This window comes from Amphiura filiformis, chromosome 9 (genome assembly GCF_039555335.1).
Source record: "Amphiura filiformis chromosome 9, Afil_fr2py, whole genome shotgun sequence".
In the NCBI taxonomy this organism is placed as follows: Eukaryota; Metazoa; Echinodermata; class Ophiuroidea; order Amphilepidida; family Amphiuridae; genus Amphiura; species Amphiura filiformis.
The window spans coordinates 2,421,851-2,445,342 of NC_092636.1; the positions used below are offsets into that span (position 1 = coordinate 2,421,851).

At 36.6% G+C, this 23,492-nt stretch overlaps 2 protein-coding genes and 1 non-coding gene across 3 annotated transcripts in view; all 3 read right to left on the reverse strand.

Annotated features, from left to right (window-relative positions):
- Positions 1-6,650: 6,650 nt before the first annotated feature.
- Positions 6,651-9,024, reverse strand: LOC140160516 (uncharacterized). Its single transcript, XM_072183752.1, has 3 exons — positions 8,900-9,024; positions 8,001-8,173; positions 6,651-7,359 (listed from the first exon to the last, which is right to left on the reverse strand). Exons 1-3 carry the CDS (start codon positions 9,010-9,012, stop codon positions 6,698-6,700), a joined length of 948 nt encoding a protein of 315 aa, XP_072039853.1. The 5' UTR covers positions 9,013-9,024; the 3' UTR covers positions 6,651-6,697.
- Trnah-gug (transfer RNA histidin (anticodon GUG)) lies at positions 7,684-7,755 on the reverse strand. The gene has a single exon. It is a non-coding gene; the product is annotated as a tRNA-His (tRNA).
- A 4,463-nt stretch (positions 9,025-13,487) lies between the features above and the next one.
- The window catches only part of LOC140160517 (rho GTPase-activating protein 7-like), a 176,099-nt gene continuing 166,094 nt past the window's right edge, over positions 13,488-23,492 (reverse strand). Inside the window, exons 12-16 of the mRNA XM_072183753.1 lie at positions 22,463-22,678; positions 21,443-21,589; positions 20,821-20,984; positions 20,024-20,149; positions 13,488-19,570 (exon numbers count right to left, since the gene is read on the reverse strand). Of these exons, the coding sequence (XP_072039854.1) occupies positions 19,393-19,570; positions 20,024-20,149; positions 20,821-20,984; positions 21,443-21,589; positions 22,463-22,678 (831 nt within the window). The 3' untranslated portion in view covers positions 13,488-19,392. The remainder of the gene's footprint in view (positions 19,571-20,023; positions 20,150-20,820; positions 20,985-21,442; positions 21,590-22,462; positions 22,679-23,492) is intronic.

Below are 23,492 nucleotides of genomic sequence, written 5' to 3' on the forward strand. Positions count from 1 at the left end.
AAAACTAATTTTGAGTATGCCTATAGGCCTATGATAAAGTGACGATGTTGAGGGAATATCGCCAAGATTTGTCGCAATACATAAATTGCCAATGATGTGCCGGCGCGAGCACCTCCCATGGGTATTATTATTATAGGCCTATGTATTTTTTTCCGTAGGACCTACCTTAAAAAATATTCACGAGATGATTATTTTTTCCAAAACCTGACAATTGGTATAAAAAAAGCTTTTTCTTCCATAAGTTAACTTTCAAAAGTGCTTATTTTCATACCCCAAACAATGCAAAGTAGGCCTAGGCCCTTTTATTTTGCAAATTTATTCCCCTATAGGCCTATACCATGTGTTATACGGGAGACTTGCCAATATTATTTGAGCCGTTGGCACTGGGGCAGTAGCTGAACGACAGATGAAGAAGTTGGTTCAGAAGAACATGACATGCAAGCTGTTCTTAAAATAAATTACGAGGAGCGCCTACAAACATACATAGGTCTTCAAAAAGCCTATTATGCTACAAACATCAAATGGGAAATATTATAGGCCTACACTTATTTTAATCCATGGATGGTTAGGACCGGGGTAGGCCTAGGCTATGCGAAATTGATGTCAGTCATTTCTAAAAACGAAATATTCAGCCAGGCGCGCTGTATTTTACAAGATTTACCCAATCAACATAAACTATGTAACTGTAGGCCTACCTTTGATAAAACGCTCGGACACTTTGCACTTTCAAGTATCAGTGGGAGTTGAGATTGGATTAGGCCTATAAGCATTTCCATAACGTAAACTAAAGGCTGACAGTAAATATTGTTCATATGATTGTTTGGACTGGCCTTTATATGTTTCTCTCGTGGTTCTTTATCTTCAAATTTGTTTCTCATTTTTCATAGGCTTTTTCGGCTTTTATATAATAACGCCTTTTCCCAGATCTCGGAGGGTTCAAAGCGCTGTAATTTCGCTGCCATGGTAGGCCTACAATCAGATCGCATCATCTAGGCTGGATGCTGCCGAACCTGTCGCAAATCTAGCCGCACTTCGATTGTAACATCCACCAATGATCTTTTCAGCTCCCCAAATTTCATTGGGTGAAGGAAGTTTTTGATAACCAAACAACTAATCACCGATTTTTGAGAAGCAGGAGGAAACTGGAGATCCCGAAGAAAACCTGCGGGATCGAGATAAACCAAGTTCACATGAGTCTTTGGGCCGCGCGCCAGGGGCTTGAAGTTGAACCAGGGACCTCAGTAGTGGTGCAAGGCGAGGAAACAACCGCACCAACTCGCTCTCCAGAGCCTGACTTTTGTTTTGAACCTGGTCCCATAAGTGTGTCTCTACACGGAGCGATTTTTTTAAAATAGATTTTTCAATTATTTTAGACTTTGGAATGATTGATGAATTTTTCATACATAGGCCTATAAATAAGTTTATTAGAGAACAAGGGCCACTTCCAAGTCTTTTTGTGGTAGGGCCTACTCTAGGGGTTTATCCTCAGAATCTCACATTTGAAAAAAAAGTGCGTCATCGTTTCCTCGAGCACTGTTGGAAAAGACCGAAACTGCAGACAATGCTGATTTTACACTGAAAAAAAAAAACACCCTCCCTCATTAATTCATGAAAATCCTCTGGACGAGAACCAAAATATTAATTTTATACGGCCTAACCTAGGCTGCACGCTCGGGAGGTAGGCTAATTAGGCCTAAAGAAATTAAGTCGCATGTCATGGGCTAACCCGAAACATCATTGCCTTCTCTTTCCTATCCTCACCAGGTATTTCAGAGGAAATATAAGTAAAGAGTTGATATATCAGAATGTCTCAGTCAAAACAAATGATACTCTCTTGCAAACGCCGAGCAGCTAGCACTGACAGCTTTGACTTTGTCAATATGAAGGCCTAGGCCTAACTTACTTATGTTTCCCCGTTGTTGGCCAATTTTGTAGGCCTAGCTAGAATTTATATATAGGCCTATCATAGAAGTCATTGTAGCTTTGTAATTTATATTATAATATCCTTTTTAATAAAAAATTATACTTGTTAGGCCTAAAAGGCACATAAAAGTTCATTGCTGTAAACATGTTAATGCGTTGGTTTGGACCAAGTCTGGACTATGCAGTGTTGCCATGCAGCGGAAAGGATAACCACTTTGACGTCACAGGGGTTGCCACGTGTCTCTGCACATATGAATTGGGCGGAACGAGGCGACATTGGGCGCTTTGTCTTTATTTGCTGATTTGGGGGGTAAAATAAAGGAAAATTGCGTTTATCATTTTAGAAATGGATTCTATATGTTATTAGCTTTATTTTGATGCCAAATATGTTTTTCTTTCAATGGTCCCTTTAAATAATGGCCATTATTCAAAGGCGTTATTGTATTACAAATCTGTAAAATACGTTGGAAGCAGAATTTATTTCTGCGCAATTTGACACCTCATTTGATACGATAGCCCAGAAAACAATAAAACACCGGTCAATTTAATGTAGTGAGGTCCAGATTTGACAGTTGCACTTACATACACATTTTTACAATACAAAAACATTCATATATCATTACACAGATTTCGTTCCATTACACTGAATGCAAACTCAATAGAATTTACTGCAACTTTCAAATCTTGGGCTACATTGATTTATATGTACGCTGTGACGTCAATATTTAGTCAATTGCTACAAATGAGGTGTCAAAATGTGCAGAAATAAATTCTGCTTCCAACGCATTTTACAGATTTGTAATACAATCACCTGTTTTTGACAAATGGTCATTATTTAAGGGGGGGGGGTTAGTTACTTTTTTTGAGATGTTTACAATAAAATGATGTCTCTGTGTTTCATATTAGTGTCAGTCAGTAGCAGTGGCATAACTAGGGGGGAAATATGCCCATGCGCTACCACTAGGGGGGTCGCCAAATCAGCCTCACTTAAAAAAATATGCCAATTTCATTCCCACACCCCCGTATCTATGATATTCTTGGGTGGGGTAGGGCCTGGCCCCCCCAACTCAACACAAAAGTTGGCAACCATGAGAGTTACCAAATCTTTTAAAGGCCCCCTTTGCAATGATTTTTAATGTTGCAGTTTTACTGACTATGCTGACAAGTGATAAAATGTCAGTTGCATAGCTAGCTTTCCTGTGGAGGGATGCCCATAGAGCTCATATAAAACAGCTCTATGGGGAATGCCCCCCTCCCTCGCCAAATCCACCAAAGATTTCTATATACAGCTCTATGGGGATGCCAAATCCACCAAAAGTCCTAAAATATGCATGTGCACATTTTTGAGAGAAATAGTCACACGGATTGGATGGTGAAAATGTTCTAGATGAACCCGAAAAAGGGCAAAAGTCAATCACCCCCCCAAGTCCACTTTCGCCCCACCTTGACCTGCCAAAAAATTGCTTCCCCCTCTTGGCCTACCAAAAAGTCTTTACCCCACTCCCCCTTTGCTTTGCACATGCTATTTTTATGCAAGCCTAGTGTAGGGAGCAGGGTGCCCCGTAAATGTTTGCCAAAATCCGCTTGTATGCCCCATTCGACCTGCCAAAATAGTCTTGCCTCTTTTTGCCCTTAGGGGCTGGCATTCTCTTCGGAAGGGGGGTGTGCAAATTTACAAAAAGTAAAGACACTATCTGTGGAGATCTTTGTAACTCACTACATTTTGGTCATCAAAATTTGATATGACCCCCCTTTTTTCTTTCCAAAAATGTATGACCCTCCAGGGACCCACCTGACCCCTTCCGAATTTATGACCCTCCAGGGACCCACCTGACCCCCTTCCGAAGAAAATGTCAGCCTCTTAAACCCGTTTATTAGAAAGAAGACAGTACCCAGCAAACACAAAACGTTTTCGACATCATTCGCAAAAGGTTATAAAAGGTTGTCAGAAAACGTTTACATGTCGGGTTATATAAAGGGTATAGTAAGAGTATAAAACGTTTTCATAACCTTAAAAAACATTTGTTGATAATCTACTGCTTAGCAAACAAAAATGTTTTACAGAAAACGTTTAAATGTCGGGTTATATAAATGGTATAAAAACGTTTTAATAACATTCCAAAAACATTCTTGAAAACTTGATACAAAACATTCTAAACAGAATGTTATTTTGGGGTTGGAAACATATTTTGCGAAAAATGTTTGCCCAAAATATTTTTAATAACCTTTTAAAAACGTTTTCATAACCTTTATATAACCCGACATTTAAATGTTATTAAAAGGTTTTGAAAAAAACATTATAAGAACATTTCTGTGTTTGCTGGATTCAAATATTTTAACATAATATTATTTAAGTATTGACACAATATTTGGCAAAAATGTTTGCAAAAATAGTTTACAATAAAAATTTTTGAAAACATTAAAAAATGTTGTTGTAGTGTGTTTTCATACAAAACGTTTTAAAACGTTATCATGACCTTTATATAACCCGACATTTTAATGTTATTAAAACGTTTTTACCTAAACCAAAAGCCAAAATATAACTTATTTAAAACGTTTTTAAAACGTTTTTGTGTTTGCTGGGTAGGAGGAGAAACAGTGGATTAATTGATTCTTTTTTTTACTTAAGCCTGATGTTGAGTGAACACAATTTTTGTTTTAGTTTTACCAGAGAAGATGAGAAGAATTTTTTTACTCCACTGATTTTTTAGTTGTTTTCAAATGACCAGATATCGTAAGTATACGTTTTCACGTATAAAATATCGTACGTAGAAGCGCTTTAACACGGACTACTACCCTAACCACTGAAATCGGTACCATCTTGTCAGTGGTACGAAGACACGGCATCGTATACGTTTTTGACGTATAAAATGTCGTACGTGGACGCGATTTAACACGGGCGAGTACCTAAACCCCCAAAATCAGGACCATTTGAACAATTTTTACACTTTTGACATTCTAACCGACGACGTTGAGGGCACTATTCGGACTTGTTTTCTTCTTGAATAAAATACGGTAGATGTGATTTGCTTCTTCTTTCTTTCTTCTCTTGCTTTCTTTCTTTCAATTTTTTTTTCCTGCTAGGCTAAGTTTCTTTCTTCCTTGATGTTTCTTTCCTGCTTGCTTGTTTTCTTTCTTTCTCTCTTTCCTGCTTGCTTGCTTTTCTATCTTTCTTTCGCAGCTTCCTTTCTTTCTTACTACTTCATCAATGCCACTGAATATCAGCAGTAGGCCTAGATAACTTAGCTACTTCATCAATGCTAATATCAGAAGTAGATAACTTAGCTTCGTCAATACAACTATCAGCAGTAGATAGCTACTTCATCAATATCAGCAGTAGATGGCTACTTCATCAATGCCAATATCAGCAGCAGATAACTTAGCTTCATCAATACCAATATCAGCAATAGATAGCTACTTCATCAATACTAATATCAGCGGTAGATAGCTACTTCATCAATACCAATATCAGCAGTATATAACATAGCTTTATCAATAACAATACCAGCAGTAGATAGCTACTTCATCAATACCAATATCAACAGTCGAAAGATACTTCATCAATGCCAATATCAGATAGCTACTTCATCAATACCAATATCAGCAGTAGATAGCTACTTCATCAATACCAATATCCGTGACCAATATCAGCAGTAGATAGCTACTTCATGCCAGTATCAGTAGTAGACAGCTACTTAATCAATACCAATATCAGCAGTAGACGGCTACCTCATCAACACCAATATCAGCAGTAGACAGCTACCTCATCAATACCAATATCAGCAGTAGACAGCTACCTCATCAACACCGTGTATCAGCAGTAGACAGCTACCTCATCAATACCAATATCAGCATGCAGTAGACAGCTACCTCATCAATACAAATATCAGCAGTAGACAGGATTTTCCCTGCATGATGGGCAAGGGTCAGACAGTATGAAAAGGCCCGCCAGCACAATAAATTTTTTAATTTAATTATGTGTTAATCTTTACAATTTATCAACATGTCATTTTATGATTTGATATTTAAGTTTTATAATTATTTGTAAATACTATAACATGAATAAAATATATCATACAATAAAATAATGTCTCTGTGTTTCATATTAGTGTCAGTCATTAGCAGTGGCATAACTAGGGGGAAACCTGCCCAGGCGCTACCACTAGGGGGGTCGCCAAAGCAGCCTCACTTAAAAAAAATATGCCAATTCCATTCCCACTCCCCCGTATCTATGATATTCTTGGGTGGGTGGGGGGGGGGAGGGTCTGGCCCCCAACTCAACACAAAAGTTGGCAACCATGAGAGTTACCAAATCTTTTAAAGACACCCTTTGCAATGATTTTTCATGAAATCAACACCCCTTTTCAATGACTAGAATTTCAAACACCCCTTTGCTTTTCAGTGACACTAAATATTGACATAAAATTGCTGGATTTTCCCCAAGTACCCCTTTTATCCAAATTTCGCGGACAGTGCAAATTAAATACCCCCTATTTTGCTGATTTCACGGTCAAATTTCGCGGACTGTCCAAATTATATACACCTTTTTTCCCAATTTCGCTGTCCTCGCTATTTGGTAACTCTCATGGTTGTCAATTTTTGTGTTGAGTTGGGGGGCTGGGGGTAGGGGCACCAATTTCCCAATTTCGCGGTCCTCGCTACTGGTAAAGAAATTGCCCCTATTCCGTGCTATTTGGTAACTTTCATGGGTGTCAATTTTTGTGCTGAGTGGGGGGGCTGGGCCTGCGCTGCACGGTCATAAAGCTGACATAGGCTATCGCCTACTCTCCTCAATTCGTATCCTTTTCAGATCATCTAGTTCTTTGACAGTTTCTTCAAGATTCTTACTATCCTTCGTCTTGCTATGACCTTCTGCCATCAGATCACTCGAAATCTGATAGCTTTCCATGAGCCTCTGATGAGCTTCATCATAGCATCCTAAATGCTTTAATACCACTCCCCACCTATGAAGCGCGTCTGTGATAGTCCGTGAGCTCACCTCTGTGACGCGATACCAATGCACTGCTTCTGAGTAACTGTTCGCAGCTTCTTGCCAACGTTCAGAATGCATCAACATGTCGCCTCTATAATGCTCGATGACACCGGTCAAGTACTGTTTAAGTCCCAGAGCTTTCCTGATCTTGTAAGCTTCATTAAGACAGTCCAGAGATTTATCCGAATCACCTTCAATGGTGTGGGTGAACAAGGCAACGTTTAGTAGTGAAACTAACATAATGTTGGATGGCTGTTTGACGAATATTCGCTTTGTCTCTAATCCTTTCTTGGCGTACTCAAGAGCTTTTTCACGTTGTCCTGCTCTGTCATAGACTAAGCACAAATTGTTGTAGCCCTCTCCTATGGTAGGGTGGAGACCAAAGAGCTCTTTCCGTACTTCCATCGCTTCCTCGTGACATTCGATAGACTTCTGGTAGTTATCTGAATTATGTGATTAAAACATAGAAATGAAATTATAACATGGCCGATTTAAAATTAACTTGATCAAACAGTGACCGACTCATTCATTGTTAACTCACTGAGAAAATAACTCAATCATTCACGTGTTCGCTTGATTGATAAATTCGAATTAATTATACACTCGCTCGCTCACCAACCCCCACACCACCCCCACTCACACACACCTATGTCCAGGCGTTCATAATTTAAAAAAAATCAAAGCTGAAACTGCTTGTACAAAATTAATATGTCATACATGTACATCGTACCTGTTTAAAAATGACAAAAATAATACTGACAATAATTTGCCGTGACCAGGATTCGAACCTGGGTTATTGCGGCCACAACGCAAGGTCCTAACCACTAGACTATCACAGCGCCTTAAGAATATTTGACTTCTAATCAGCTTTGTCGTGCATGTGCAAACAATTTTCACTCACTCACTCACTCACTCACTCACTCACTCACTCACTCACTCACTCACTCACTCACTCACTCACTCACTCACTCACACCCCCACTCACTCACGCACTCACTCACTCACTCACTCACTCACTCACTCACTCAATCAATCAATCAAACAATGAATCAATCAAACAAACAATCAATCAATATTATTTTACCTATGTGATTGTATAGCAATCCCAATGATGACAACACAGATGATAGAGACCTATTCAGTAGAATCCTGGCCTGTCGCAATCCGATCGGTCTAGATAGCCTTGTGTATTGACTCTCCTGACGAATCAACGTCTTATCCTGACGTTGCAATATTCTTAGAGCTATGGTGAAATACCTGAAAGACAAAATCACCATGAACTCAGTTTCAGTCTATGTGCAAAATTACTCCCATCTCCCTTTGACTCGTATTCTCCATTCTTCGCAATCCTCCGGGATTCCTCCCGTCTTCTTCTCCCTTTCCATGTTCTGCATTCCACTCTTCTGCCTTCCTCTCGTGTTCTACCTTCCTCTTCTCTTCCTTCTCCTTTCGTATCCCAATTTCCCTCCTCACTTCTACCTATACTTCCTCACACTTCTTCTCGCTTCTCCTTCCGTCTTCTCCCATCCATTCGTCCTTCCATCGTTATTTCCCTAATATTTCGCTCTTTCCCTTCTTCCTTCCTCTCTTTTTTTTTTATCCTCTTCCTTCTTCCTCACTCTCTTCTTCCCCTTCTGCTGTTCGTCTCCATTCTTCCTATCTTCGTCTTACTTTTTTCATTTCTTCATCTCTCCTGCCTTCTCCTTTCCTTTCTTCTTCTCTCTATTTCCTTCCTCTCCATCCCTTTTTCTTCTACCTCTCCCTCACCCCTCCCCTCCTCTCCTCACTGCACCTCACACCACCTCGTCTTCCCTCCAGCTCCTCCTGTTCAACCTCTCCTCTCTCCAGTTCTCCTCCCTTTCGAGCTCTTCTCATCTCCTTCACACTACTCCTCACTTCTTCCATCCACCTTTTCAACTTTTTATTATCTCTACTCTCCTTTCCTCTCCTCCTCGTAAATCCATCACATGAATCACCACCTACCGTTCTGCTTTCTTGAACTTCCCCGACTCATGCCATACCAATCCAATATGACTGTACAACCATGCCAGATCTATGCTTTCTCCAAAAGGCCTCAAAAAATCCAACGCCTTCATGTACTGCTGATACGCCTCAGCCATGCGATTCTGCGCCAAAAATAACACTTGTCCAAATGATGATAGCATAATACCGTAATGACGCTTAGAGCGTCTCCGAGCTGCGTTGCACATCGACTCATAAAATCAACCGATTCTTTCTTCGGAAGAAGAGTCGTGATATAGTACTCAGCGTTGTAAGCAACATCAAAGAAAAGATCATAGTTCTCGTCAAGACAATGGACAGCTTCCGAAAGAAGCTTCTGAACGTTGTCTATTTCCATTGTGAACAATGAAAATCGTTCACCGTGGCGCTCATGGACTTCCATATGACTCATCTGTTTCAGTAGATGCGCAAAGAAGACACAGAAGCGATTTCGGACTTTCACGTCGGAATTCCGATATAACAGATATAGATCTTCAAGAAAATGGCGAAGGAATGGCTGGATAGCAAATCGATGCATCGGGGTGTCCACTGTTGAGATGAGACAGTGAGAATGAAGAGGCGACAAGACGTCATGTTTGGCAAAACTTGCTTTTTGAGAACCCAAGATTGCCGTTGCTGCCTCGGCGCTAAAGGAACCTGGAAAGTACGACAATGTCAGCAAGTCATTTCGGAGGTGCTTGCCAATGTCGTTCAAAATCATTATCTCTGCTGTCAATGGGCTTACATTCAAGTGAGAATGTGGATCTTGTGGAGATCTTGGAAGGTCTGTCATTTGTTTTAGCTTCCAACCGACCTCTTTAAGCTTGAGAGGAAGTCCTCCTGTGTGTTTGAAGATCTCCATATAGCAAGTATCTGACAGACAGGTGTCTTTCCCTGCCACAATGTTCACCAGTTCGATAGATTCCTCGAACGATAAGGGTGGTATATTCCTTCTTTCGATCATTGACAGATTCCGAACGAAATCTATTCTTACTTGGGTTGTTAAAATCACAAATACATTGTTCGATTTTATTGTAGACAGCTCGGTACACATATCTAAAAACAAATCCAATTGATCATGCGACGATGCGAATGTCTCTATATTTTCAAATATGAACAGATATTTCTGTTTGGTGCAATATTGTTGCATGTATCGGCAAAAGGTGCCAACTTTTCCGTCTGGTAGGTCTAATTGTAGTAAATTAGAGAGTTGCTGTACTAATTCTGTAACCGATAAATAAACACGTAGTTGTACTGGGTGTGCAACAATTTTACTATGTGTACGGTCAAAATCCCCGTGCACAAGTTGGTTTGCAATCTTCGCAGCAATGTATGACTTTCCGCTACCCGCCGGCCCCGAAAGCTCGACAATGCGAATATTGGCCCCATTAAAGTTCTCAACAACATCAGCAATGACGGTAGATTGTCCACGCGAAGGGTGGAAACATTCTTCTGATGATGGAGATGTTTTGATAGAAGCCATGTTGGTTTCATGTATCGTATGGTAAATGCTCGGGGATAAATGCGGAAGTGAAACCGTTAAAACCGAGAACGTTTGCTAATGATGGAAAAGGGAAGTGTAATGTACTAAAAACTCAATGTCAATTAACTTAAAGGGGAATAAAAGGTATATAATTACTTATAATTACTTTCACCTGAAGATCGCCATTGCATGAAACACTGTGTAGTAAAATGTAATGAAATATGTGTTTATAATTATTATAACTATATTCGTGGTTCTCCGTTTGCGCAGTTTTCAATACTGCTATGAATATTTTGGCAGCTCGTCCTAAAATGGCATCACATATTTTGTTCTTGTAAAAATGAAATCGGAGATTGCTCCTTTCAGAAGCTTTCTTTCTCTCTTTTTTTTTCTTTTATTCTGCCTACGTACCTGTCTGTTGGTTTGCTTTTCATTTTGTTGTTGTTTCTTTATCTTTCTAGTTTTTCATTCTTTTTTCCTTTCTTTCAGTTGTTTTCTCTCTTTCTTTCTTTTTTCTAGATCTTTCTTTCTCGCTAGTTTTTCTTTCTTTGTTGCCTTCTGTCTTTCCTCTTGATGTGTTGTTTGTTTCTATTAATTTCCTTCTTCCTTTCATTTCTTTTCATGTCTCATTGATTTTCTTTTCTTTTTTTTGTTTTTCTTTCTAGCTTTCTTCGTCGTTAGTTTTTCTATTTTTTTTCTTTCGTTCTGTTTGTTTTCTTTCCCTCTTTCTTTTTTTCTTTTTGTTATTTCTCTTTCTTCTTTCATTCTTTGTTGTTGGTTTTCTTTCTTCTTGTTTCACTTCTTTGTTCGAGAAACTACGGTTGCAATATATAATAGGCATATGTCTATTATGAAGATTTTGACCTTTTGTATTGAAGATATAGACTTTTTCCCCTTAAACACAAAAACAATGTAGGTCTTTTGGGTATAAAATGTATAATATCTTCAATATGAAATGTCAAAATTTTCATTGATGCTTAATTGGTTTGTCATCCCAGCTACACAAACACTTTAAGTACATATCATTAGATTTATAAAGTTTACTTTGAGGACTATCGAAAATATAAAAAATATCAAATTTTAATAATTTGCCATACAATTTGAATATCGCAAATTTATTTAAAAATTTAAAAATCGAAATTATTTGATATTATCAGGACATTCCTCGTGTTCAGAATGCAATTCAATATATCTGATGTGCTCTCAGATCCCACAAAATACTGCACAAACGTTGCTATCCAATTCTTTAAGTACTACACCCCTTGATAAATTTGTGACTATTTTTGCATTTTTCTCAAAAATAATAACACACTGGTAACAAAAAGTTACTAGGGCAAGGAATCCAATTACTACAATGGAATTTCAGTGACTCAAAACAAGCGGTACGTTATTTATGATAAGAAAAGAGGTACTGCTAGAATGTACCTCATTTCTTAACATACATAATGAACCACTTGTCTTGATTCACTGAAATTTGTGTGAAGTAATTGGATTCCTTGCCCCTATAATATACATAACTTTTGTTACCAGAGTAGTTATTTTTTGAGAAAAATGCAAAATTAGTCACCAAATTTATCAGGGGGTGCGTGTAGTACCACCTTAATGACACCAAAATCGTTTCGCTACCATTTTTTTCCGATCAGAGTAACATTACATATCGAGTGGTCAGTGCAAGAAGGCCCAAACTGCAATAGCTGCCAGGTGTCAGATTTGTATGTGTACAAAACAGAATGCAAAATAGGGCAGCTATTGCATATCAGGCTCTCTTGTACTGATCCCTCTGTATTACATAGGTCAAGTTAAAGCAGTCAAGTTGAGAGCAGTCAAGTTAGTGCAATGATAAGGCGTTCGACTATGGTGGGAGAGGTTGAGGGTTTGAACCCTGGTGGTGGTTACCATGATTAATAAGGCTAATTTTAACACATTAATTGTAGATAGTCTAAAAACTGTTTATAATAATTCATGGTTAAATGTTGTAAAAAACCATCAGACTAAACTTCGAACTTATTGTCAATTCAAACATTCATTTTCATTAGAAAATTATGTTACATTATTAAAACGTAGGCATAGATCTACTTTTTGTAAACTTAGGATTAGTTGTCATAAATTAAGGATTGAAATGGATAGATATGTTTCACCTAAATTGCCTCCAGAACGGAGAATTTGTAAATATTGTAATCTCAATGAAATTGAGGACGAATTTCATTTCATTATGAAATGTTCCTTATATAACGATATCCGTAATAGATTTATGACGTTAATAGATGATATTTTTGTTACAAACAATTCAACTGAAAATGATAAGTTTCTTCTTATCATGGGTGCCAATGATTTTGACACCACCCATGCAGTTGCCAATTTCATTTATACTGCATTTAAAAAAACGGGATTTAAATAATAGGCCTATGCCAAGCTAATTTATATTAGATTCTTTATAGTTGTAAACCATATTGTTCTTGTACTTTTTTGGTATTATATATATCGTATTATTATATATGTTTTGACCATATCTTGTTGTAAGATGAATGTCAATAAAATCTGATTCTGATTCTGAGTATGCTCTCGTGTAAAAATTGAGCTGGTTTGAAATTCCCCTGGACAAGGAACTTACTGCTAATTGTCTTGTTGTAACCCGTACAAAACTCGGGCAGCTGATCCTGGTTGAGATGGTCAATTTGTGGAGTGTCTAGGGTGTGCGCTCTTGAAGCTGCAAAGTCCCTGTGTTGTTGTTAAATGGTTTATGGAATAATGCGAGGCCGTAGTGGTCAGCGACAACCTGTAAAGTATGCCGAGGCTTGTGGATCAACGTCTAGATGTTATGCCTCTGCGTAGTGCACTATAAATCACTGCGCTTTTTTTTATTATTACGGTTCTCTTGATAAGGTCTGAATTTGTGAATAGCGACCAATTTTACAGAATTAAGTGAACACCGTGTGGAAGTCATAGACAACTTTTGATAATTTTGTCAATATAGGTAACATTTTAATGGATATTTTAAACAGACATGGGTAAAATTCTCAGATCAGTATGGTGTATATAAATACTTTTTCATGACACATTCAAGCAAATCACAACATTACATCATAATTTCTGTGTTGCACATAATATTTTTTATTTTGTTCAGTTATAGTCAATATCATCTCTTACACAAGATATAATGGGACACATGAGAATATTGCAAAGGAATGAATGCAAACATCATACATTTATGTACAGAGATTGAAATTACAATAGTACAGAGTATGTGTGTCTATTACATGGACACAGTCACATAACAGCTGAAGGGGAAAAACATTACAAAACCATACATACAATATTATCATACATACATATATAGACCCAAATACAATCAAAAGCCTATTACTTCTTACTTTCACTCAAAGAGAAAAATCAGACTAAAGAAAAGATTATTGGCAGTGGCAGCGTGGGGGGATTTGGTGATCAGAAAATGTGTCAACAAAATAGTGACATTTCACATTTTCTGTGATTTTGTATACTGCGGGGGGGGGCAATCACGGAGCCCAATTATGGGGGAATTTCCAACCCCTGTGGTGCCACCACTCATGCTTGAATGAAACTTTCTGATTATCAAACCACCTTTCTCATCACAACATTTGAATTTGACTTGTACTTGTAAGCTGTAGGAACCATTAAACTGACTTGGTCCCTGTGTTGATGAGAGCAAATAAAGCTCTATAAAAATTAAATTAAATTTATGTTTTTAGGTGTTAACTGGGTAAAACTATACTGTCACTTTAGGGTTTGGTAAAATAGCGGCTCTTTTTATCTTTTTTAATAACTTTGTTTGAATTGAACATTCCTGAATCACACCATACACACAAGACATGACATTCAAAATGACTCAATTAGGTATAAACAGTCCACTTGAATATCCTTAAACTTTTTTCCTTCTTATATTCGACATACAAGTACAGGGAGGGGAGTAATTAATAACAAAGATTTGGACTTTTCCACAACTAGTCTTAACCATAATATTAACACTAAGGCAATAGAGCCTCGTTAGCTTGTCTTTTCAATGGACCATCAATGCTTAGTGGATCCTTATTATTTATGATCAAAAACATTAGATCTTTGCATGCAATGTATTGACCAATACAGATATTAGTTGATAGTTCATTAATAACAAGCATCAAAGCAATGAAAGATCAAAAAATTAAACAAATTGGGCTGCTGTGCCCAAGGTGCTCAGTTTCATAAAACTGTTTTTAATTAATGATTTTTTTGTCAGAAAGACAAAAAAATAGAAAGACAGATTGATATTTTTTTGAAAGACTAGAAAATTGTTTAGGTTTGAGATAGCAGATAGAGGAGAAATTCTAGCAAGATTTGCTTACTAATAATTTGTAAATTATAAACTCATTTAAAACTCACTAAAATTGTTGTCTTACTATACTTTAACAACTTCTATCTGTAATTCAATTGAGAATTATATATATAATTATATTTAAAAACCAATTTTAAGGTGAGCCTAAGTTTTGTCCCATGGCTCACTTCAGGGGTGTAATTTACAGCTACAATCATGGAAAAAATCATGGCACACTTTGGCTGTGTTTTGGAGAATCTCTGTCCCTGTTCCCCAAATTCAATGCTGTTGCACTAGGACCCACAACATGCTCATCTATCAGAGCGCAGTTCTATAACCCCAATACATTTGTACATTCATTGAATGACCTTTGAAAATTTGGGTACAAAACTCATACTCTGAAACTTGAGGTCAAATTTGCACTATTGTTTAATTGAGGTTATTGAACTATGCTATTGGGATGAGGCCATTGTGGTCCTTAGTGTTGGATACAGTGTGATTCTTTCCCCCTGGATTGTAAACATTGTTCTGCTATTATGAGGCAATATCATATCACCTCCTAGGTAAGCCATTGAACAATGGCTTACTTATTTATTCCCAAACAAATCTCAATTCCTAGCTAAGATACTAAGCATCTTTGAAGTGAGACATGAAGCTCAAATGAATACTTAAGTGGAAGAAGGGGTCAACTCCACCATTTTACACAACTGAGTTTTATTGTATTAAAACCTATACCAGTGCCATTGAAACATATTATTTCACATGTATGTTCATGTACCGGTACTAAGTAAAAGGTCCCCTGAAGATGAAAACAGTCAGTCTCTGAAACTTTTTCAAATATTAAGTTTTTTGTTAATATCTCAAAAAAAGTGTTGATGGAGTTGGGCCCTTCTTCCACTTACGTATTCAATTAGTTTTGAAAAGAAAATCCCTGGATATACTCCTTCCCTGGCTCAAAATATACCCTGCTATGAGCTGAAATTATACACAAGTTGCTAACGACATGTGACTAATTTGAACCAATCAAATGGATTCTTCTTTCCAAAATGACAAGAAACAAACCGCCTGATTGGTTAAATCCAAAGGCTGCAAGTTAACACCGGGCTGTGACAGTAATTCTTTTAGTCAGACCGGAACCTTTTTGACCCAATCAAGAAGAGGAGTTAAAGTACAGCTATTGACTAATCATGATCAATTATCTTTATAGCAACTAGGGCATAACCTCACCTGTAATACTGTATGTAGTGAAAACATGCATATAATTTGACTAAATTTAAAACAACTAATCAATACATGAGTAATAAGAAATTACTTTTTGGTCAAGTATCTTTATAATTCATTCAGAAACTAACACCCAATAATCTATTTACCTATAGCCTAAAGAATATGATCCAGTGCTGTTCAATATATCCTACAACACTGAAATGCTCCATGACCAAATGTCTCTGATCACACCTCTACCATTCTGTTGAGTTACTCAAATCATTCCTATGATACTAACTTCTTGTCAAAATTTCTGGAAATAAGAGATTGAACAGCAGGTCTACAACCCTGCTTATAGAACCTATATGGAGACAGAGTTGAATTCATTCTTAATACCAATATATAGGCACTTAAAAACGTAAAGAGAACAAGCAAAGCTTTAAAAACCATTGGCCACAATTAATAAACTTCTTGGTCAATTATCAATTCATACACATCCTATCTATGCCACTAATTACCATGTAGACTCTTTTAATTACACTGTGTAAGATCTACATGCTAGTCAAAACCTTGTAAATCTAAATTCAATATTTTTCTCCATGTTGTCTTTTTTGACAATATTCAAAACTGTATAATTTATGCGAGATATTTAACTAGAACTAAATGCCACATCAATGCTTTGTCAAGTATTCCATCTTCTCAGCCACAATTCAATCTCACAAGGTACTTAATATATGATATTGAACTGTGCCTGGAGTATTGAAGTGTGTAGATTACAGAAAATATACTTGGATCAGTACAGCGGTTCAGGTTCATTTCTGCTATGAATGTAAAAAATCCTTTAATCCTATGGGCCAGACCAACCCAGATTTTGCATTTTTGGCATTTGTTTTTCACCTGTAAGCAATAATTAAAAACAGCTTTTATTGACCAAAATGATTATGACTGAAAGTTTTCGAAAAAATTCAAAACCTTTTCATAATGTTTGCAAAAAACATGGATTTTAACGCTTTTGGTGATTTTTAAGGTTCACTTAGCCTCCTCTTTCAGAAGAAAATCTTGACCAACCGACCCTACTTGGAAATGTACAACTATACTGATCAAAGTATATATTGAGCGCAAGAAGGCCCTATTTGTAATAGCTGCCATTTGCAATATAGTTAGATATGTGTACTATGTAGAATGCAAAAATTGTCATATGCCTACAGGGCAGCTATTACATATATGACTTTCTAATCCCTTCATAATTTTCAGGACAGGACACTATGAGCAAAGATGAACTTGTAACTATGCTTGAAAGTGTTTCTAGACTATGCTTGAAAGTGTTTCTAGAATACAATATTCTAATTAAAGCATTTATGAATAAAAGTATACTTTTAAATTGTCACAAACATTGAAAGCGTTCATTTTCATTCATTAATAAGACAATGAACGTCATCATCATGAGGTACACTACATTTTAGCACACTTAATAAGTGTTCACAAATAATACAATTGAATAAATTATGATAATTTACTGTCTGCATACATAACTTGCTACTCATGGTCAAAACCAGTATTGGATATACATTATCAACATATTTTTCAACACAGCAAACATTTAAGTTTTTCTCCCAAATTGATTATAGCAGTAACTAAAATAATAGTTCCATTTTATATGTGTGTAATAATTTGTCAATTTGAAATGCTTGGTTTTGATTTTATAAATATTGTTACAAAATCATCACCAATCGTATAAGTCATTCCAAATCAGTAACTGATATTAAAGGCATATTACAAAAAATAGCACTTTGAAATAATATAAATACGAGTATAATATCCCATATCGCTATTAAGAAAACAAAACAATAATACAAAAACATCATCTGTGTACGCTGTGTTAAAATCGCACAAAATTTTTGTCTGTTGCAACAAAGTGTTTTTGAGTTGAGTTGACTCAGGTTACATAAAATTACATAATAAACAGTCATGTCGTAACGAGTTGGACAAATAATGCTTGAAGTTAATGCTGTAGAACAATTTAGCTACACATTAGGTTATGCCAGTAGAAATCCATATACCCCCTATGTAAGACATAATCTCAATCTCCCACACAGGGGGTATAGATTTCGAATGTAGTCACCCATTCAGGTAACCCCATTTGAAATGCATACTCCCTGTGTAGCAGATCAAAGATATGTCTTCCACCGGGGTTGTATGGAATGCAACTGGAATAGACCTTTTGCCTCTGTCAAATCTATATATTCTCGCATCCAACTCAAAACCTCACTGACGACCTTCACCATATTGAAGTAGTCTCCTTTACATACATAATTCTTCCTTTACATACATCCAGATTCACTGAGTCTCGCATAAGAAACGTAGTTGAAAAACCAATACCATATGATTATTAATATTATGTGATAATAATAATAACAATAATAATAATATATATGAACATATCTTTGAAATATATATTTATATACTATATATACTATATACACTATCTTACATACATGTATATAAATAGTGCAGATATCTTTTGTACAATACCCATGCACACAAGAAAACAAATATACATTTATACATAAAAAATACAATATAAACAACAGCTCTTTTGATTGAACATATCACACAGAACAGTTCTGAAGAGCACAACATAAAAAAGTTTTCAATTAAATCGTCAGTGTCAGCTAGTCGGAAACAGTTGATGGCACTTTTCATCACTGTGATAGGAGTTGGTGTACTATAACAGAAAAGTTCTGAAGATCACAACATAAAAAGTTTTGAATTGAGTCGTTGATGTCAGCTAGTCGGACACAGTTGATGGCACTTTTCATCACTGTGATAGGAGTTGGTGTAGTAAATTGGTCCCTGAAAACAGCTGGAGTCTCGGTGTGGCTTTATGATATTGTCAAAAGTATACGACCATTTAAGGATCTTCATTTCAATATCTGATCTGTTTTATATTTTTCTAAATAAAATTTTATTTCCAGAATGAAATAATAAATCATTTTTTTCTGGTATTTTAAAATGTGTAAGAATGAAATTAAGAGCTCATAAAGAGCCAATGAAAATAAAATAATAATTTTTGAAATATAAAAAAATAAATGCATTTCTCAAGATAAATTGTCACAATCAGATATTGTAATAAATGATGACAGCGGATGAGTTTCTGACTTTGAACAGACTGTAATAGCTCCTGAGATGATCTGCCTCAAGGTGAGGCATGTTTGTACTTGAATCTACACTTTGTTCACTACATGTTGGAAACGGTTGACCATACTTCCACACATTAGATATATGAATCTGTATGCCTGCCTATTCAGTAGTGAACAAAGTGTACCATAGTTGACGTAGAGCTTCAAAAGACTACACTTTTGTTTCTGGTCCTTCTGCCTCCTGTTTGTACATATCTCTTATCTTTCCTACAATTACGGCCATCATATGTCCGTATGCCTTGTTATACCACTCGGGCATACGCCCTTAGTGTCTATCACGTGAGATGTGGGTTAGCCGTGATCTTCCGGAGCCAGCTGGTTCAATGAGAAAACGAGATGCAAGGATAGTACCTCGGATGCCACCAATGGGAGAGCCTTCAGGATGCTCTATGGATGTGGATACAAGAACGCAGGTTCCTTTTGGAAGATCTGTTCTCCATGACCTGAGATGAAACAAAAAAAAGGAGGAAAAATAATTTTAAAAATCCATACTTTCAATTTACAAAGTTTATTACTACATGTATGGTTGTTCCAAAAAGTCATTCTTATTTCTTAAATAATTTGTGCAATTATTAACTTCACATAACTTTCTAATGTACATGTATGAAACACGATCAAAGGGAATGAGTCACATGACGGCAATTTTCAATTAGTAGAAGTTTTTTACATCATTTTCTGGCAGTTTACAAATGCTACATTTTGATGCAGACCCCATCAAAATTGGACATCTGGTTATGGCTGAAAACAATATAAAACAAAAGAATTTGAACATTGTTTTTGCCAATATCTCAAAAATAATATTAGGGACATGCGACTCATTCCCCTTAATCATGTCACATATGATGTTGTCCAAAGCACAGTACCCTTATGGACCTACAATATCCATTGAAACCTACCTGAGCACACAGTATTCCCTGTTGGGATGAGGCGCCATGGTATTGAACACATAATGCATCACATCACACTGATTACCCAGTTTCTCTACTACTCGCCATTTCAATAGGTCTTCATCCCATAAATGCCTGTAATGGGAAAAAAACGGGAGGAATAACTTGTTAATATATACGATCATGTAACATAAATAAAATAATAATAAATAAATTTCGGAATTTATATAGCGCTTTTTCCAGAGGATTCAAAGCGCTGTAATTTCGCTGCGTTGAACACAAATTTCTATGTTGAAACTTTAAGTTTTCTGGGTTTTTTTTTGGGGGGGGGGCAGGGGGGTTTAACAGTCTTTAAGATTAAACAACGTAGTTGTGACTTTGGTGAATACTTTGTAGTCTACAACATTGAAGTGAGTTTCCTGAGACTTACTCTTAAAAACATCATTTAAAGCCTTATTTAAGAGAAGCCTGGTTACTTGGAAAACCAGCCATTATTTTGTCACTGCTGGCTTTGATGGCTCATACTCCAAGCCCTAAATCCAATAAAGTTTTAGGGCAAGAAAAAAAGGGCTATCTTCAAGTCTGTAATTAGCACTACTTTCGGGCTCTGTTGCTATTAGTTAGTATACTATCCAGAGAGGTTGCGTCAGCGCTCAGAGAGGTTGCGTCAGAGAGGTTGGGTCAGAGGTTGCTACTCGCTCAAAGGCTCGCGCTCACTAAGTCCTTGGGGGCCATAAACTGTGGCTAGTCTGTAATGTGATAGATAATCATTAAACCTAAGGTATACTAAATCCAGTATCTGTTACCTTTCTTTGAGTACTCTGTGTAGTATATCAGCTGGTGGTGCATCCATCTCAACGCTACATTTCCATAACCTAAGCGGATGACCATCTCCAACTTTCTTGTAGGCTACTTCTACTTGGTCAATGTTTGGACATGCCACCCAACCTTTGAACCTTTCTCTTGATTCCTGTGGGAAACAAAGTATGAACAAAATGAAAAGTTAAGGCATCAATATTTATCTGCATAATATTAAGATAATCTTACGCTGGCATTCAATTTTAGAAAGTATTATGTTAGAGCAAGGAGTGAAAATAAAATGACAATTGAAAGTTTGAGGGATACCAAATTTTCTGTATGTAGCACTCAGCACAGCATATTACTTGCAACACTAAATTTGGTTTGCTGGGCATACGGCAGATGTAACCCTTTCCCCCCTCACTGTTTTTTTCCCTCCTACTACAACATGCAAACAAAGCATGGTTCCCCTTTTTATGTTTCTTTCCATGGGCTGAACAGAGTATAAAGCACAGACAGTGATTAAGTAGGCCTGAAGAAAATACCCTGAAATCTGGTAAAAGTGCATGAATTTGGGCTAAAAATACATCCCTGCACAGAGTATAGCAATGTAATAAAACTTGTTCTTACCTTTAGCACACCCTGTATACAGCTTTCCATATATTTCCTGTAATCACCGCCCTCAGTATCAGGCTTCTGACCAAGTTCCTCTAACGTGACTGGCTCACCAAGATCCATATACGAGAAATGACATTTGGACATCAGCTCTTCTGGCACCTAGAAAACACACAATAAACAGGTAGAAAACATTAAATATTATTTTTGTTTGTCTCAATCTTCCTAACATCTATTTATCATTTCCCAACAATTATCAAGTTCATGAGTGTTTATATAATAGGAAGGATGCATTCAGTTACTGCAGCTGGACTGCCCAGATAATATCTTGAAATTGGGAGTCATATTTATGTACTCCATTGTAATCCGGTCATTCTAGTAAATCCCTCTTTGCTCTGCAACACCTGTCAGTTATAATTTTGTTGACATTTCAAAAAATTTACTCAAAACTTCAAGTATCATAAACATTTCTATTTTTGTTAATCTAATTAATATTTAGGCATTCTGCATTATCAAAGATTAAATTAACAAATTTGCTTAAATTCTGTCAGCTGCCAAAGTTGACTACTTCACAAAAGGGTTCTGCTCGTGAAATTATATTGCCAGGGAAATATGTTGTTAAATGAATTTGGTTCTATTAACTTTCACAAAAAATTACTTCCTGACACCAAACATTGAGCTTTTGTGAAAAATGAACAGCTGCAAAAAAGCAACTTCTTTAACCCTCTCCGCGCGGGTGTCGAGTGCGGACGACATGTCAAAAATTTTTAACTTTTTCAAAAATTGTCAAAATTCAATTTTTCATTACCATATTTGGATTCAGCATGAAAATTGCATTCTAATGAGTACAAACAAGCCAAGTATTGGTTCAGCAGTCCTTGAGATGGCCTATGTGATATTTGAAAATTTCGTCAGTTTGTCAACATTTAGCGTGTAAAGCATTAAAGCATGTAACTTTGAAATGAAAGTGACACACTTTTGGCTCATGGATTACAAGTACTTCCAGCGTTCCACCCAACTTTAATCCTCACTTACCATGAACAACTTCTTGACCTCCTTAATCATAAGTGCTAATGCTTCATTGGCTGCTACATTCTCAATCAGTTCTTTCTGATCGGGCTTTCCAATCTGCATCTTGCGTTGTCGCCGAGGGCTCCCTATTCCATGAATTCCAGTTTTGATAGGCGCAGAGTTGGCGCCGAGTTGGAACAAAGATGGTGCAAAGCACACGGCCAGATTGTAGGCAGTCATCTGTAATGAAAGTTCAATAATTCTAAATTTTAATTTAAACTCAAAATTTAATTTCCAGACTAGCACAAAATTATACTTAAAATTATATCCAAGCTTTGCTTATGAAAATATGCATGGCAGAAAGAGAGTGTGTATTTTGAAGGAATTATCAATTACACATTAGAAACAAAATAATTTAATTTTGCTAACTCAATAAAAAGCTGTTAAGGACAAGCAAGTCATCTTTCATATTTGTTTGTCTTTTTTTGCCACAAATTATCCATCCCAAGTCCTTGAAACAGAATAATCCAATTTTGTTGCCAAGTTTTCAAAACATAATAGTTCCCAAGCCAGGATGAAAATAAAGTTCTAAATTGAATAATTATTGTTTAGCTTCATGCCAAAACATCTGCAATTGTCCCATGCAGACAGATGCATCGCTATAATTATCACTTCCCAATTAAGACAATGTGATCATAGAAACAAAATGATGATGACTAACCATGGCTAATTGCTTTGATAGACTTTAATTCTTTGTTTATGGATACTAACTATTAACATAATTCATTCAGTTTGGCAACGAAAAAAGAAATCCCTGTTCTACGGGCCCGACCGACCCAAATTTTGAACAAATTGAGGAAAAAATTTCCTGTACAAATGAATGCTGATCCAAATTTCGATAAGTTCAGGAATTAATTTTTTTTTGTATTTTCTCAAATTACAAATTTGCAAAATTTGGTGATTTTTGGGTCATTTCAAAACAAAAAAAAAAGCCGACCGACCGACCCTACTTGAAAGGTCCGTCCGCCCGTAGAACAGGGTTTCTTTTTTTCGT

What these genes read in the sequence shown, in the direction of transcription:
- LOC140160516 (XM_072183752.1), bottom strand. Translation starts at nt 9,012, where the DNA reads ATGAAGGCGTTGGATTTTTTGAGGCCTTTTGGAGAAAGCATAGATCTG. An exon ending in AAGTTCAAGAAAGCAGAACG is followed by an intron (nt 8,174 to 8,899) that starts GTAGGTGGTGAT and finishes TTTGTCTTTCAG; the next exon opens with GTATTTCACCATAGCTCTAA. An exon ending in ATTGCTATACAATCACATAG is followed by an intron (nt 7,360 to 8,000) that starts GTAAAATAATAT and finishes CACATAATTCAG; the next exon opens with ATAACTACCAGAAGTCTATC.